Source organism: Tachysurus vachellii, chromosome 13 (assembly GCF_030014155.1).
Source record: "Tachysurus vachellii isolate PV-2020 chromosome 13, HZAU_Pvac_v1, whole genome shotgun sequence".
NCBI lineage: Eukaryota > Metazoa > Chordata > Actinopteri > Siluriformes > Bagridae > Tachysurus > Tachysurus vachellii.
In genome coordinates, this window is record NC_083472.1 from 8565297 (window position 1) to 8580444 (window position 15148).

The following is a 15148-nucleotide window of genomic DNA, read 5'->3' on the forward strand; positions in this document are numbered from 1 at the left end:
ATGCAGCAGCACTGTGGTATGCATTAATTCAAGTGAGGAAAACTTTTTTCCTTTAACATTTTGTTCCAAAGAACTAAAAAAGTATAGGGATTGTAGACTTTCCATTCAGGAGAATGCTGCTAGACAATCTTTTCTGTCTAAGCTGAGAGCAATTTTCTGTGAACGGGACTCTTTTGTCTGTCACTGTGCCAGGAATAGATTGAACTCTTTATTGTTAAACACTGTGACATGTGTTTGCTGACACACAAAAAAGTGAATAAAAAAATTAAGTAAAATGGAAATATATTTTTCTATCTCTCCTCGAGTCTTGTATTGTTGTCGATGATTGTGGTTGTATGATTGAGCCGAACTGCTGAAGGTGAAATATGAATCTTCACTGGGTTAAACCTGTTGATAAAACTTCAGAGAAATGTTCTCAGCCAAGCTTTGAAAACACAATCACATTCTGACTTTCACTTCTCAAAGAGCTGCTTTGTTGTTTGTGACTACAGACAACTGATCATTTGAAGGTTTTTTTCTCTAAAATCCTTGGCAATTATATGAACAAAAAAACTGTATAACTGGAAATGGAAATAGTCATATGAGATGGATAAACCTCTGCATGAGAAGCGCTTTGCTTTTAACATAATGCTCAATCAGCAAAACTGCAATACAATCGCAAACTGTAATACACAATATTTGCTCTTCGTTAACATAGACATTCATTAAACCTTTAGTCAGATTAGTGTATGGGAATGCAAAATCCTTCTCTCAACAAATATAAAGACTTTTCCACACGTGTACTGTGCAGAAAACTGAAAAAGATGTAATTACTGGATGTGAGTATGAATCTTTTTCTACCCAAACGACCATTAGGATAAAACCAAAGAGCAGAATTCCATAATCCATATATTATCCTCACTTGCTCTCCATGATCCTGTCTTACTATCAACCAACTAAATCCTCAGGAGTTCTGCTCATTCATGCAGGACTTAAGCCCATAATTAAAAATGTGTTCCAACAAGGAGGGGCAGAAAGAGCATGTAAGCTTAATGTTCATGCTTAAGAAAGTTTAGATTTTTTTTCTACAAAACATTTTATGGATTATTCCGTGCTGAGGCTGCCATGTGCTCCCACCAATGTTAAATTCAAAAACATGTATTTAAAGACGTAAAAGACTTTGAAAGAGTCCATATCCACCTATGTGCATATTCAAAAATCTATTATTTTTTCAATTTCTGAAGTATGAATTCTTTTACATTTTAGGACTGAAACATGTATGTATAAATATACAGTATGTCATGAATTCTTTCTGAGAGAATGCTGCCTGGCAGAAAGAGAGAATGCTGCCTGGGATGCATTAATGCATTTTTTAATAGTCAAATGTTTTTTTCTTAGATTCATGGTTGAATACAGTTTCATGTTAAAGAGGTACAAATACTATATGACACCCCAAAGGTAATATATGAGGTAATAATACATTTAATGGCAGTATTATTTATTATACCCACATGTCACTCAGTTGATTAGTGTGCCTGCTGTTTGTTTCATGTCCATCAGTTTGACACGTGAACCCCATCCATGTTTTCCCGTCATTCCACGCTCCAGTAACAAGAGAAAAATACCGCGGGAGGGGGAAGGGCAAGACAGAGCTTTCAGCCTGACGTGACAACACTATCACCTGCTCCTGGCTTAAGCAAGCCAAAAGGAGTAGGAGGCTCCTCTGTGTTGGGTGTAGGCCAGCATGAGGGCGAAAGAGGGAACAGAAGGAGGAGGGAGAGAAGGAAAGGCAGATGGAGGAAGGTAGGGGGAGAGGGGACGGGATTCAGCCCAACACAGTATGCACAGGAAACACAATCAAACTCCCAGCAGACCTGCTGGGCCTAACACACTCTCTCTCTCTCTCTCTCTCTCTCTCTCTCTCTCTCATCTTTCTTCCCCTATATGTGTTGCTAACAGATTATTCAGATTGCTTTGTTAGCTTATGGAAATATTGCCATATGCTTTTTGATAAACATGTTGATCACCAGGGAAACTCTCAGCATTCTGAAGTCATGTAATAAATGAGTGGACCAACTGGATAAATATTAAAATGGCTATGCTTGAATATGTTTCAAAAGGAAGCTGGTAAGGTTTGATAAGGAAAAAAAATACAAACTATCGCATTAAGATGTCTGACCACTACAAGCTGTCAGAAAAGCATCAATTTACATTACTGTGGAACAATCTCTGGAAATATACTGGAGAGATAAATGCCCAAAACCTATTTGCTCAATTGCTGGTTTGATGGAGAGCACTGTCTGACACATTAGCATCTCCTGTATTGAGCTATGGTGAATGTGAAAGCTATAAAATATGATTTACATTATATATAGAGACAAATAGCATGTATCAGAGCACAATGTGTACCTTTATCCAGAACAATTTCCTCTTTAAATTCGGAATTATAATTAGACTGAGCTGGTGCACAGGTGTGTTTAATGGCTCCGTACTGCCTTTTTGTTTTAGCCCCCAGTGTTTATTGTTAGTGTTGAAGACTGGTTTAAGCAGGAACTTCCACTTTCTGCATTTGCATTACAAGTTGATAACTGTTGATTTAAATTCTCAAGAAAGACTTCCTGAATCACCAGAGATTTCAATCTGTTTATTCACTGTGTTGACAACCTGTGCTAACAATGGGGTACTAAGTTGTTTGTAAATGTTTGTGTAAGACAAACCGAATTAGAAAGTTTTGTAAAGACTGATATTCTTCATAATCAGCTGCATATGTCGATTACATGTAATGTTTAGCAATATTTGTCAATCCTAGTGTTAGGAGCTTTGAAACGCACAGTTAGTGTTAAATACCATCACTGTAGTTTTCTGAAGGGAATGGCTCCCAAACAACCTTGGACCTAGATATCTGTTTTGCTTGCTAATGACAATGTAGCAGAGAGGCAGGTGGCCAGAGTGTGACTTATGTAAAGTCTGGATAAGATTATGTGTTACTGTTACTATTTGAAATAAAGAGGCTCTGTGTTGAAGCTATGTCTGATTCTTGATTTGCGAAAAGAGACTCCTTGGGGGTCAACCAGACAGATAAAGAGGAATGCACACAGCAGCACAGAGCCTGTGGCCATGAAATACCCCGGCATTCATATAATCTGCCTACACACATATCCAGGGTAAAAGCTCTGACAGTACATATTCAATGCCCTCAAGGTAGGGAACAATATAAATAAATATAAAAATAAAGCAGTGGCATGTGGACAAAAATCAAGTTATACACAAAAAATGTAAACGTTATATGGTGCATCTCTTTGTGCTCTTACAAAATGGAGTTTGCAATTTTATTCTTATTTGATGTTATCTTGTGTGTAAGTAGAATATTGTTTAGCTTTTCTCTCTTATCAGTATTCAAAGGCGCTGGCACCTACAGTGCACTTTTATTGAATGTACACATCAAATTACAGACATGTTAGAGATACCCAGCACAATAATTCATTTTCTACACTCTTTGCTAAATGTGATAACATCACAATAGTGCAGATTCCTGCGCTGGAAATGTATACACAGAAGTTCAACATGAGAGATGATATATGACTACCCTGATTTAGGGGAGAAAGGAATGTAAGCATAGATCTGTTTTCTAAAGTGAGGACCTTCCTTTACCCCCTTCATTTTTCAAACATGAACTATCAGATAATCTGCTTCCTCTGATGGTGTCAAACATTTGCAGGATCTTTGTATGGGCACATGCATTTCATGTTGGGTCGGTTTATCATGGACAATGTGAGCTTAGTCTGTAGAAATCCTTTCACTTTTAACCAATAACTTGGTGCACAAGCAATATAGACATCAGGGAGCTCATAATACCATGTAAATGATTTATAAATGCTTATTTATATGTATGGATAGATCCATTATTATCCATAAATAATAGCTGTAACTGTTTAACCATCCTCAAGTTCTCTAGAAGTGCTAGCATACTATTTAGGGGAATTGACTTTAGTGTCCCTTATGTGGCTACAAATGCATGAGCAGCATAGCATCACTGCAAAGAAAATGAGATTTTTATAACATTTATTTGCTAGCTGTACTAATACCAGTACACTCAGGGCACAATCATACACACACACAGACACAGACACAGTTTAAAGATGCCAATTACCATCACTGTGGGAGGAAACCATAGTACCTTGAGGAAACTCCCAAAGCACAGGCAACGCATGCAAATGCCACACAGGCAGGGTGACCCCCCCAAACCTGGACAAAATGTTCAACAACTAAGCCACTGTGCCCCCCTTCTGTTACAGCTACTATTACAACAAAAACAACATCAACAATACTACTACTACTACTAACATTTAATGTATTAAATTTTACATAAACACTACATTTTTGTGTACTTGTTTGTACAAACAATTTTCAAATAAATCTGTTATATCCATCTTGATTATGTGCGCCTTTATTAAACTAAAGTTCATGGATGAACTCTTGTTGCTCAATATATGCATACTGTATTTTTTTTTACAGATTGTTGGAAATTAAAAAGAAAATAATTTTCATTATTAGCAGTTGCCTATGTATTCAATTATCCATTAACCTTTTGCGTGGTTTTAACATTGTTAGTTTGTATCTCAGTTTACAGTGTTGCCTTCATAAAATCTGTTTTACATTGGGTTTTTTTCTTTTTAACTTCTGCAGTTCATCACTTTTTAGAGAATGTATTTTCTGCATTCATGTTGGTTAGCTGGATTTTTTGCATTCCGGACAAATAGATCTTTTACATGCAGCCTGATTTTCTGCATTTGGGTCAGATAATCAGGCTATTTTTGCATTCATGTGGGGTATTTGGAGTTGTTGCATCTTGCAGTGGCAAGCTAGCAAAGAATAATTTGCTATGTTTTAGGTCAAGTAGAGAAAACAAAGAACAAACTTCTTATTTTGTTCTTAATCTTTTTATTTTTTGAGTTTTGAATATATATTGTAAAAGTTAAAGCATGAAAAATAGAGTGTTAATTGATTTAAAAAGTAGTTTTTGATTGAAATCTTTTAAAACTGTATCTCATTAGCTGGTTAGCTATCAGTCCAGACTCCTGGGTAACTTCATCAGAAAGAAAGAAATCTTCCTTGACATTCCTGTTCAACCTGAAATCAAATTATAGTTAACCTGCCAAAAAGACATTGAGTAATATTGAGCAACAAGAAGAAGGAAATTAAATTTGAAGTTCAGATACATAAGAAATCAGCTCTACAGGCTACTTTGTTGCTGGTTTTGTACAATACCCATTATATTAAAACCCTGGCCATGCATTTTGAATGTGACCTATCAAAGGTGGATATTCTAATAAAGATCATCTGTTACATTTTTCCTCTATACTTCCTCCCACACATAAAGGAAGAGATCTAATCTTATCATAACCCTGCAGCTCCAGTTTTGCCAACGTCGCTCTAATGTAAATCTTTGAGAATATCTTTCAAAATCCTTCTGTGTTTTGTAACATCATCCTCTTTAAAATAGAGGTGAGGAGATTACTGTGCCCATATGGGCTGGCATTTACCTGTGCGCTCTCACGTGGCGAGATTAAAGGTGACTCATGCGCACGTGCAGTGCCATCATATGGCCTTTATAACGCCTTAAAACAACTTGCAGCACAGGATTTGTAAATGAATGAGATCGTTTTCTGTGTCGTTAAACTGGTGTCGTTAGTCTTTTTGATAGAGGGGGGCATATAATGGAGATTTGGAAAGACAACGACAGTTTTAGTCATGTCATATAAAAAAAAACTGAAATCCTTAACACTTCCTATAATTTATCAATTTTAAAGAATGCATTAAGCTTCAACCACATGGCACAATCACAGCATGTCATAGATCCAATATAACATTCTTCCTGATATTTTTATATATATGTCAGTAAGGACATATGAAAGTCTAAAAGTCTTAGACCACAGTGAAAATGAGTTTCATTTAAAACTGGAAATAAACAGAGGCTTTTAAAATTTTTGTACTAATTCTAAATACAAATTCATGTCAATATTTCAGATACTTTATATTGTAAACTTGATTGATGTGAAAAAACAAAATCCTGTTTTAAAATATGTTCCCAAAACATTTTTTTTTTGTAATATCCAGAAATAGTTTATTTTTGACAGGATGACAGGCATTAATAAAAATTCACATTATTCATTGAAAAGAACACCTATTCCTGCTTGTAATATGAATTAAATGACAGAGGTATTTCTTACCATTTTAAACGTTATTAGATTTATGATAGACTTTATATTGAAAAAAATTCAGATTAATTATTGTATTATTATTATTAATAAAAACAGTTTTATTAGTCTGCATTGTATTTTCTTGCATAAACATTTCTTAAATTATATTCCAAGATTCTGTAAAAAGGCTTCCTAGTGAAATAAAAGGTTTTTTTTTAACTAAGATCTATTTTAATTCATAGAGTACACTTTATTTCCACTTTGGGATCATTGTTCAGTTTTTGAAATGGGTTTATTCTCCACCCTTAGCAGCAGTACACGCCCGCCATCTAGTGGTGAAGCAGTATAAACACAACTGTTTACTCCAGCTATGGTGATTTGTTCCGTCTCCACCCGCCTGTAGAGGGCTCTAACATTACACCACACATCATAACGCGGAAGAGGATAAAGGCTAACTGGAGTATATATATTTTCCCACTATAGGATTTTCATTCAGTTTCAGTGTTTCTTAGGTGTGAAACCTGTTAAAGGTTGTAGCTGTGATTTTATATAAAAGACTCCATATTAAATAGATACAGGCTACATTTTAACTAGTAAAATAATGATCTCAGTTCCTCTGTTTATTGTTTTATGGACCGGTGGGTTTTTTTTTAAGGAAGGAACATGTGCTGTGGAGATCAGCAGACCTCTGAGATTAGCCAAGGTGAGAATGGAGCATTTGGATGTTAACATGTTAACACTGGGAACATTAATGTAACATGTTTTCTGCCTGTCAGATTGAAGGCTTTTCCTGGGAGAACTGCGGAAAGACTGATGATCCAGCTGTTATGAATAGTCTTGAGTTGTTTCCAGATCCCATTAAAATTCCAGGAGATTTGACATCAAGTGCATCTGGGACAACTTCTGTGGCTCTGGTGTCTCCTCTCTCTGTAAGCACTATACACACTTGCTTTTATTTGTTTGTTTAATTGTTTGACACTGAAACCAGGGGTCAGGTTGAGGTGTTTCTACAGGATGTGATCCCAGTGAATGCAATATTTGTGTAATATTTGTTATAGCCATCTAGATCCAGTGCGAGGTGTTGACAATTTTTTTGGCATTTTTGATAAAAAAAGAAAACATTTGTGCCATTTTTTTTAGCAATAATTATTTGTAATGTAGTCTTTGAGCCTTTGAAAGGCACTACATAACTAAAATGTAATATTATTGTTATATGGGTGGTTGACGTAACATGTGATCTTAATGTAACAAAGTGTAAATACTCACTAAAATGTGTTATTTCTTACAAAAAATCATAAGTAAATGAAGCAAATTACTGTATTTTATGTTGTAGTTTTATTTTTGGATAAAAAAATATTTTTTGTTCCTGTTTATATAAAGGCTTTTATGCCAAATGTCCTGCGGTGTGACTGTAACATAAAAGAGACATGAAATATAAACAGCCATAAAATAAACCAGCAACATTTGGAATAATTCATAAGAGCTTTGGCATTATTTTACAAATATTAACTTAATAAAAAAAGGTTTTTACATACAAAAACAATATACAGGAATATTTACAACAAGCAAAATTTTGTAACATAAATGCCGTCCTGTGGTGTGACATGGAAGTCATGTGGTGTGACATCACTTTAAATCCAACTAAATGCCTTAATTAAGTTAATTCGATTTTTATCATGATGTAGCACTGCATAAGTTAACTATCACAAAAAAATAAACAGTGCAGTAAGACTTTTTCTCATTTTATGAAATATTTCTATTTGAGTGAGTGAGAAAAGAAGGTGCAAGTAAGGAGTGGAACTGAAAAACAGTTGTGAAAACAACATACTGTACTGTACAGTTTTTTTTTTTGAAAAAAAAAAAACTGTATGTTGAATTTCAATGATGATTTTTAGAAAAGGCTTCTTAAACTTTAACATATGTGATTTGCAGTTGAAATCAGTAATATCTGTGTATTTTCTCATTATTGTAGTGTGGTGTCACACCGCAGGACATTTTACATCTGTTGCTGTGAAAAAGGTTTAGAAAATAGCATAAAGAAGGGGAAATTCTATAAAACAGTAACAGTGACACCAACTTCAGCCTTTGAACATTGTAATTTCATATAATTTGTTTGAAAAATATTTATTTTGTTTGTCAAATATATATATTTTGTTTGTCACATAGGAAAAAAAATACTGTTTCACCTCTATTTGTCAAGTGCCCATATATCTTATAAGTGGACCTATTTCTTTACGTCATGCTTCATGTCCTAACATCTTGTTGCTGCCAAGTTAATGTCACATGGTTTCTCATCTCACAATGAATACAGGAAATGGAAGAAACAGAATTATCACTTCTCTTTTTTGAGGCTCGTCATATATGGCTGTTAGTTTAAGTCTGAATTAGAATTTCATTTTGTTTGTGCTACAAGCCCTAACTCTGATGATATCAGAATCATGTTTATTGGCCAAGTGTGTTGACACACACAAGGATGTTGGTTCCAGCTGTTTGTGACTCTCAAAAGTAAATAACACTATACTAAACAAGATAATACAGACTATACAAAACAATGCAGATGAATACAGAATAGTATTGGGTAGGTGTGGGAAGTGCATGGTGCAAATAACAATATTGTGCAATATTATGCTTTTTGTACTTTTTTTTGTAATGTAAAGCAGCAGTAGTGTGTGTAACGTATACAGAAGATGTCATGACTGACAGTTCTGATAATGCAGTACTTATAGATATGAAGCAGAGCATATAATTATGGTGAGTTGTTGGTCAGGGTGATGGGAAAGAAACTGTTCCTATGTGGCAGTTTTAGTAAGCAAAGTTCTGTAGCGCCTGCCAGAAGGGAGGAGCTGAAAAAGGTTGTATCCAGGGTGCGAAGGGTCATTGGTGATTTTTCCTGCCCGGTTTCTGGTTCTTGTGTCGTACAAGTTCTGGGGAGTGTGCAGGGGCACCAATATTTTATATTATTACCAGATGGTGATGGATGTGCACAGGACAGATTCAATGACTGCAGTGTAGAACAGCATCAACAGCTCCTGTGGCAGACCATACTTCCTTAATTGGCGTAGAAAGTACATCCTCTGCTGGGCTTTTTTGATGATATTAATATAGTAATTTAATCCTCTAATGTCTGTGCCTATTTTTGAACATTTTAAATAGATATGTGGTGTATTGTATTTTTTTCTCAGAACAAATCAGATGATGGCTCACGCTGGTGGTGCATAATTTAGTGTAGAGACTGAATAACAAAATGTATGTTGAGTTAAAAGGATTAATCTTTATAGTACAGCTAATCACCCATTAGCCTGCAGAAGTCTGTCAAACTGCAAGGTTATAAAGCAACATGATCTTATGTCACATTAACACCTTTACAGACTTTTTACTGACTAAGCTGTTGAACCAAATTCTTAACCTTGTTTAACTCAAAGCCAGTGTGGGAATAGATTGTATCTTCTTTCTTGTTCTTAGTGCCCTGTGTTTGTTTATTCTCACTTGTGACTTATCACATGGGTCCAGAGAACTGATAGCACAGCCTGATTATATGTCATCAACTGGATATGAGTCAATGTGAGGTCAAACTGCAAATTCATCTGACTGATTCCTGAGTGAGACTGTGTGATTTTGCCAACACACGACCCTGTGTCTCTAATCGCAGCTAAATGTCACTCTGGAGAAAGAGGTGGCTGGTTTCTGGGTCAAAGTCCCGTGTGTGGACGAGCTAGGGAGCTGCCACTATCAGGATATCTGTGATGTACTGGACCAGCTCATTCCTCCAGGTCAGGACTGCCCTGAGCCTCTGCGCACATACGGCCTTCCCTGCCACTGCCCCTTCAAAGCAGTGAGTGTCGACATATCCTTACAGATCACACACACACTTCCAATGAACTAAAATTAAGGAAATTCACATGTCCATTTTCAGCTATAAACAGAACTTTTTACTCCATTGTGGTAGGTATGAGAAAGCACATAGTCTACTGTTTATAGTGTTTAAACCTACAGGCTTTTCTGAACTCTTTTGCATTGAAAATAATCCCAAAGGTGAAAAGAGAAATTGCACTAGATTTTATTTCAACAGTGACACTTTTTAAAGCCATTATCTGATTAAAACCCAGTTGCTTAGGCTTATGTCCGTTTTTCTACAGCATGTACAGTAACTGTCCCACACAACTTGATCAAAGGGAGACATCAGAATTAGCTAGCAAAATAAGACAACATTTACCATTACATTTAATGAAAGTAATTTTTACAGGAAATATGATGTATAAGAGTACAAATAAGATATCTTTTCGAAATTTTGTAATGGTTTTGTAAAATCTATAGGTTAGGTGGTTAGTAGTATAATGTATGTTATTTTTAATCATCTTCCTTTTGATATGTTTTTAACTCCAATACTGAGCTTTCTGGGTTTTTTGTTTGTTTGTTTGTTTTTTCTTTTTCTTCTTTTTTTAAGGGTGACTACCTTCTACCTCAGTCTACTTTCTCCCTGCCAAGAGTGGACCTGCCATTCTGGATGACCAATGGCCAGTACCGTGTCCAGGGGGTGATTGGAAGTTCAGGGAAAGAGCTCGGATGCCTTAAAGTTACTCTCACTCTACACTCAGGTTAACTTGTAGAACAAAATTGTGTTGAGAGACACTTTATTACACACAGCATGCATTCTGTTTGTCAGTGGTGCAATTGATAAACCTGCTGAATTTGGGAACTTGCTAATATAGAAATTCTATCATTTTTAATTACCATCAGTAAAATTATCACATTTAACTTAGTCCTATCTGTGCAATTCTGAGCCGGTTTTTAATCTATAATGATTCTGCATTTATGATTCATTACAAACATAATGGACCATTCAAAATATCCTGACCGGTACTCTAAAAATGATTTAGTAGTTTAAAATGATTTATGATTGAATTTAAATGTACAATCATTTTTAGTATTTGTTAATGTATCATGTCTTTCATCTCATTTGTTTTTAATTATTTCTAATTAAAACAACTTGTTTATATTGTATATATTTAATGTTTAGTGTAACCATGGGGGGAAAAAACAGCGACCAGTTGCCAGAAGGTTTTTCCTTGCATGATGTAAATCTCGTGATGAGGACCATCCTAATATTATCTGTTGTTCAACTCTGAACGCTTTTGCCTCAAAATACTTTAGGTGGAACAAATTTGGAATTAAAAGAATGATCAATAAACAGAGATTGTGACAGAGCTTCATTAAAATGTTACACTTAAAAATGTTTTTTTTCTTTTGTTTCACATCATTTTGGTCAGGTCGCTTAAAATATTTGGAATTTATATTCTGGACATAATCTTTACATAATCTGTATTGGGTACATTATTTCAACACGTTTATAATATTTTGACTAGTTATTGGAGATGTGGGGTGTTTTATTGCATTCCTGAAATTTCCACTTGCAGATCACAAGTATCAAATTAAATTTATTTCTACTTTGGGGCTACTTGTGACCCATTAAATTCAAATAACCAGTCAAAAAAAACTACAATAAGAACTCAATAATAAATATAATTACTTTGGTTGAAAATATAATTATTTTAAACTGTGGATTTTAACTCTAAGGACCTCACACCTTCAGGATTTGAGTAGATGGAGTTCTCATATTCTCCATGTGCTTCCTGGGTTTTCCTGCAGCTCTATTTTCCTGTCCAGCTCTATTTTCCTGCCCAGATCTATTTTCCTGTCTCTAAATTGCCCGTAGTGTGTGAATGCATTTGAGAATTTGTGTGCTTATACCCTGCAGTAGACTGGCACCTTGTCCAGAGAGTCCCCTGCCTTGTGCCCCACTGGATTATAACGTTTACCTCTTTAGCAGCTCCTTGGCTAAATTTCACCAACAAAGGGTTAAGAATGATTTCATGCGGTGACTGATGAACTATGTTTTACAATAATAAATAAGATTTTAGTCATTTTAGTTAGTTATTCACAACAATTCTGTCAGTTTTTCCTGAAGGCATTACTAAAAATGAAGAAAGTGAGAAGCATTTCGTTATAAACAGCTACACTGATAGTGGAATTTCATACATTGAACACTTGATGGCGACAAAAACACTTATATTTGCATTCAAAGCCTTTCAGCATGTAAGCATACAGAATACTCACTCTCACTCACTCATTTTCTACCGCTTATCCGAACTACCTCGGGTCACGGGGAGCCTGTGCCTATCTCAGGCGTCAGGCGGGCATCAAGGCAGGATACACCCTGGACGGAGTGCCAACCCATCGCAGGGCACACACACACTCACGCAATCACACACTACGGACAATTTTCCAGAGATGCCAATCAACCTACCATGCATGTCTTTGGACCGGGGGAGGAAACCGGAGTACCTGGAGGAAACCCCCGAGGCACGGGGAGAACATGCAAACTCCACACACACAAGGCGGAGGCGGGAATCGAACCCCCAACCCTGGAGGTGTGAGGCGAACGTGCTAACCACTAAGCCACCGTTCCCCCCATACAGAATACTGTATTATATATTTCATAATAACATTTCTACATCAGTACACAATGTATTTTTATTTGCTATTTATTAACAAGGCACTGTTTCAGTATTCACTAACACTCAGATCACAAAAAATATTTAAATGCTTTAAGATTTCAAAATTTCAAAATCAAACCCTAATGTATTAAGATATCACTTATACATAAATATACAGAACTTCACAGCAAACAGCATTTTAGTTATATATTTTATATATAGCATAAAATGCTATTTTAAATTTCTAAGCATAATCTAACTGAACATATATTATGAATAGCTTACACTTACACTGCCATAATTAGGGCTTCTTATATGCTGTAGAAAATGTTTCCAGCTTAAAGATGGGTAATAACATAGTTTTTAATTATGTAATGTCCTTGTATCTGTTAACAGTGTAACACACTGTGACGGAAAACAAATAGGCAGCATTACAAGGTTTGAGTAAATTGTGCACTAATTTGGGCTTGCAGTTCCTGCTGAACATGGTGGATTTCCGTGCTGTGTTAACAATATTAGGCTAAAGGGAATTTAAGACACCTAACATACTGGATGATTGACTACAGAGGCACAAAGGAGAAACTGTAGACATTTTGATGTTTAGCTGAACCATCCCTTTAAGGCATTGCCTAAGGTGTGTGGTGTAAATTACATTGCTTTAACAAGTTGCGAATTTTTTTTTTAAGTGAAACTCTTCTCTGAATAAAAGGTTTTTCATCCATCTGTAATAATAATGTACAGAGAGCTGAAGTCTATATAATGCAGTCTGTAGGCTACATCGTAAAACCTGAGAATGGCCTCTTTACTTGTTATAATAATTCCTGAAATTCCTGATTCTGCAGAAAACATTCCAAAGTCATTCATCACCAGCATTATTCCAGATGGCCAGGTGGATCTCTGGTCATAGCAATCCTCCACCATCAACAAAAAGCACACATTTATTAAATAACTGACATAAAAGACAGAACAAAGCTCTTCCTACATAATGCATTTCAACATTTCTGTCTCATGTTTTTTCTGCCAGTTTGTAGGAAGCAGAGGGCAAAATTAGAAAGAATATAGATTACATAATGTCCATCCTTAAGCTGAATCACACCAGTCAGTTTCAAGGAGAGCATGTTTCAGAGACCAGCCAGATTCCAAACATTTTCTTATAGCAAAACAAAAGACTTGGTGGGATTTTTGCTTGAGTCCATCATGTGGAATGCTGAAAAGATTCACATAATTCAGTCCATGCAGAGGCATCAAAATGTGATGAAATGTCTGCTGGCATCAAAAATATCAGAACTTTCATGGACTTCCATTGCACAAGGACAAATTATTATATAACAGTTATATATCGGAATTCTGTTTGATTAAAAGAGCATAGAGAGTGTGTGTGTGTGCCCTGTGATGTGTTGGCACTCCGTCCAGGGTGTATCCTGCCTTGATGCCCGATGACGCCTGAGATAGGCACAGGCTCCCCGTGACCCGAGGTAGTTCGGATAAGCGGTAGAAAATGAATGAATGAATGAATGAATAATAGAGCATATATGTAAACCATTATTAAACTGTAAACTGACTTAATTCATTTTTTAATAAATCAATAATTTGTTATTCAGAGAGAGAGAGAGAGCACATTGCCTGGGAGGCAGTGGAAAGAATGTTATCTCGAGCTGCAGAAGAGAGTCAGTGGTCCTTGGCATAGTTTCTGCAAGTCTCTGGAACTTTACAGAGGGATGATCACCATTCAATTTGAAAATTGTGATGTTGGTGGACTGTGCTGTCTAATAGACAAGTAAAAAAAATCTCTGGATTCTAGAGAGAATGGGTTGAGATCTGATGATTATAATGATCATAATGTCTCAGATTTTGTCTCTACACAGACATTTATTTTCATGTTAACAGTCACGGACCTCATAAGTAATCAGCATGTATCTATCTTATCCTAGTGTGAAAACAAACTGTTTGTCATTGCAGTGCCATTGTTCCTGCACACCACAGTGTAAACCACGATTTACAGTATCTTATAGCTTGTCACTTCGTTATTTCGTCCAATGGATGCAGGGTCTGCTGCTAACTGAGACTCAACAGCTGCTAGGGCTTGGAAAGTTCCTCTACTCACACACAGCAACAACTGCTTTTTTATGTCAGATTAGAGCCGTCCACTATAAATAGATTACATTTTGACAAAAATGAAAGTGTTTCAGATTCCCTAGATGGCCCAGGCCAGAGGTAGGCTATCACACTGATGCTTAATATAAACCAAATAAGCAGGCCAAGAGGCCTGAAATAGATCTTGGTATGATCAGGCAGAGTACTGTGACCTATCATACTGTAACCTATTCAGTCTAGTGTGATCCAGATGGTACCATTAAAACTCATTAAGAGGACTGTCATTTATGCAGTTTAAAATATGATCAGTTTTAATGTATTGATCACATTTAATAACATTAATCCTTAATAAATCTTTTTTTTTAATTCTTCAATATATAT

General features: G+C 35.8%; 1 protein-coding gene across 1 annotated transcript; it reads left to right on the top strand.

The window, feature by feature from the left end:
• Nucleotides 1-6595: 6595 nt before the first annotated feature.
• On the top strand, nt 6596-11410 carry gm2a (ganglioside GM2 activator). The gene is made up of 4 exons (XM_060885734.1): nt 6596-6882; nt 6956-7108; nt 9829-10011; nt 10624-11410. The coding sequence occupies exons 1-4, from the start codon at nt 6781-6783 to the stop codon at nt 10777-10779; spliced, it is 594 nt and encodes a 197-aa protein (XP_060741717.1). The 5' UTR covers nt 6596-6780; the 3' UTR covers nt 10780-11410.
• Nucleotides 11411-15148: the final 3738 nt, after the last annotated feature.

Coding starts and splice junctions, on each gene's coding strand:
- gm2a (XM_060885734.1), top strand. CDS start 6,781: ATGATCTCAGTTCCTCTGTTTATTGTTTTATGGACCGGTGGGTTTTTT. Junction 6,883..6,955: donor GACCTCTGAGATTAGCCAAG/GTGAGAATGGAG, acceptor TCTGCCTGTCAG/ATTGAAGGCTTTTCCTGGGA. Junction 10,012..10,623: donor GCCACTGCCCCTTCAAAGCA/GTGAGTGTCGAC, acceptor TCTTTTTTTAAG/GGTGACTACCTTCTACCTCA.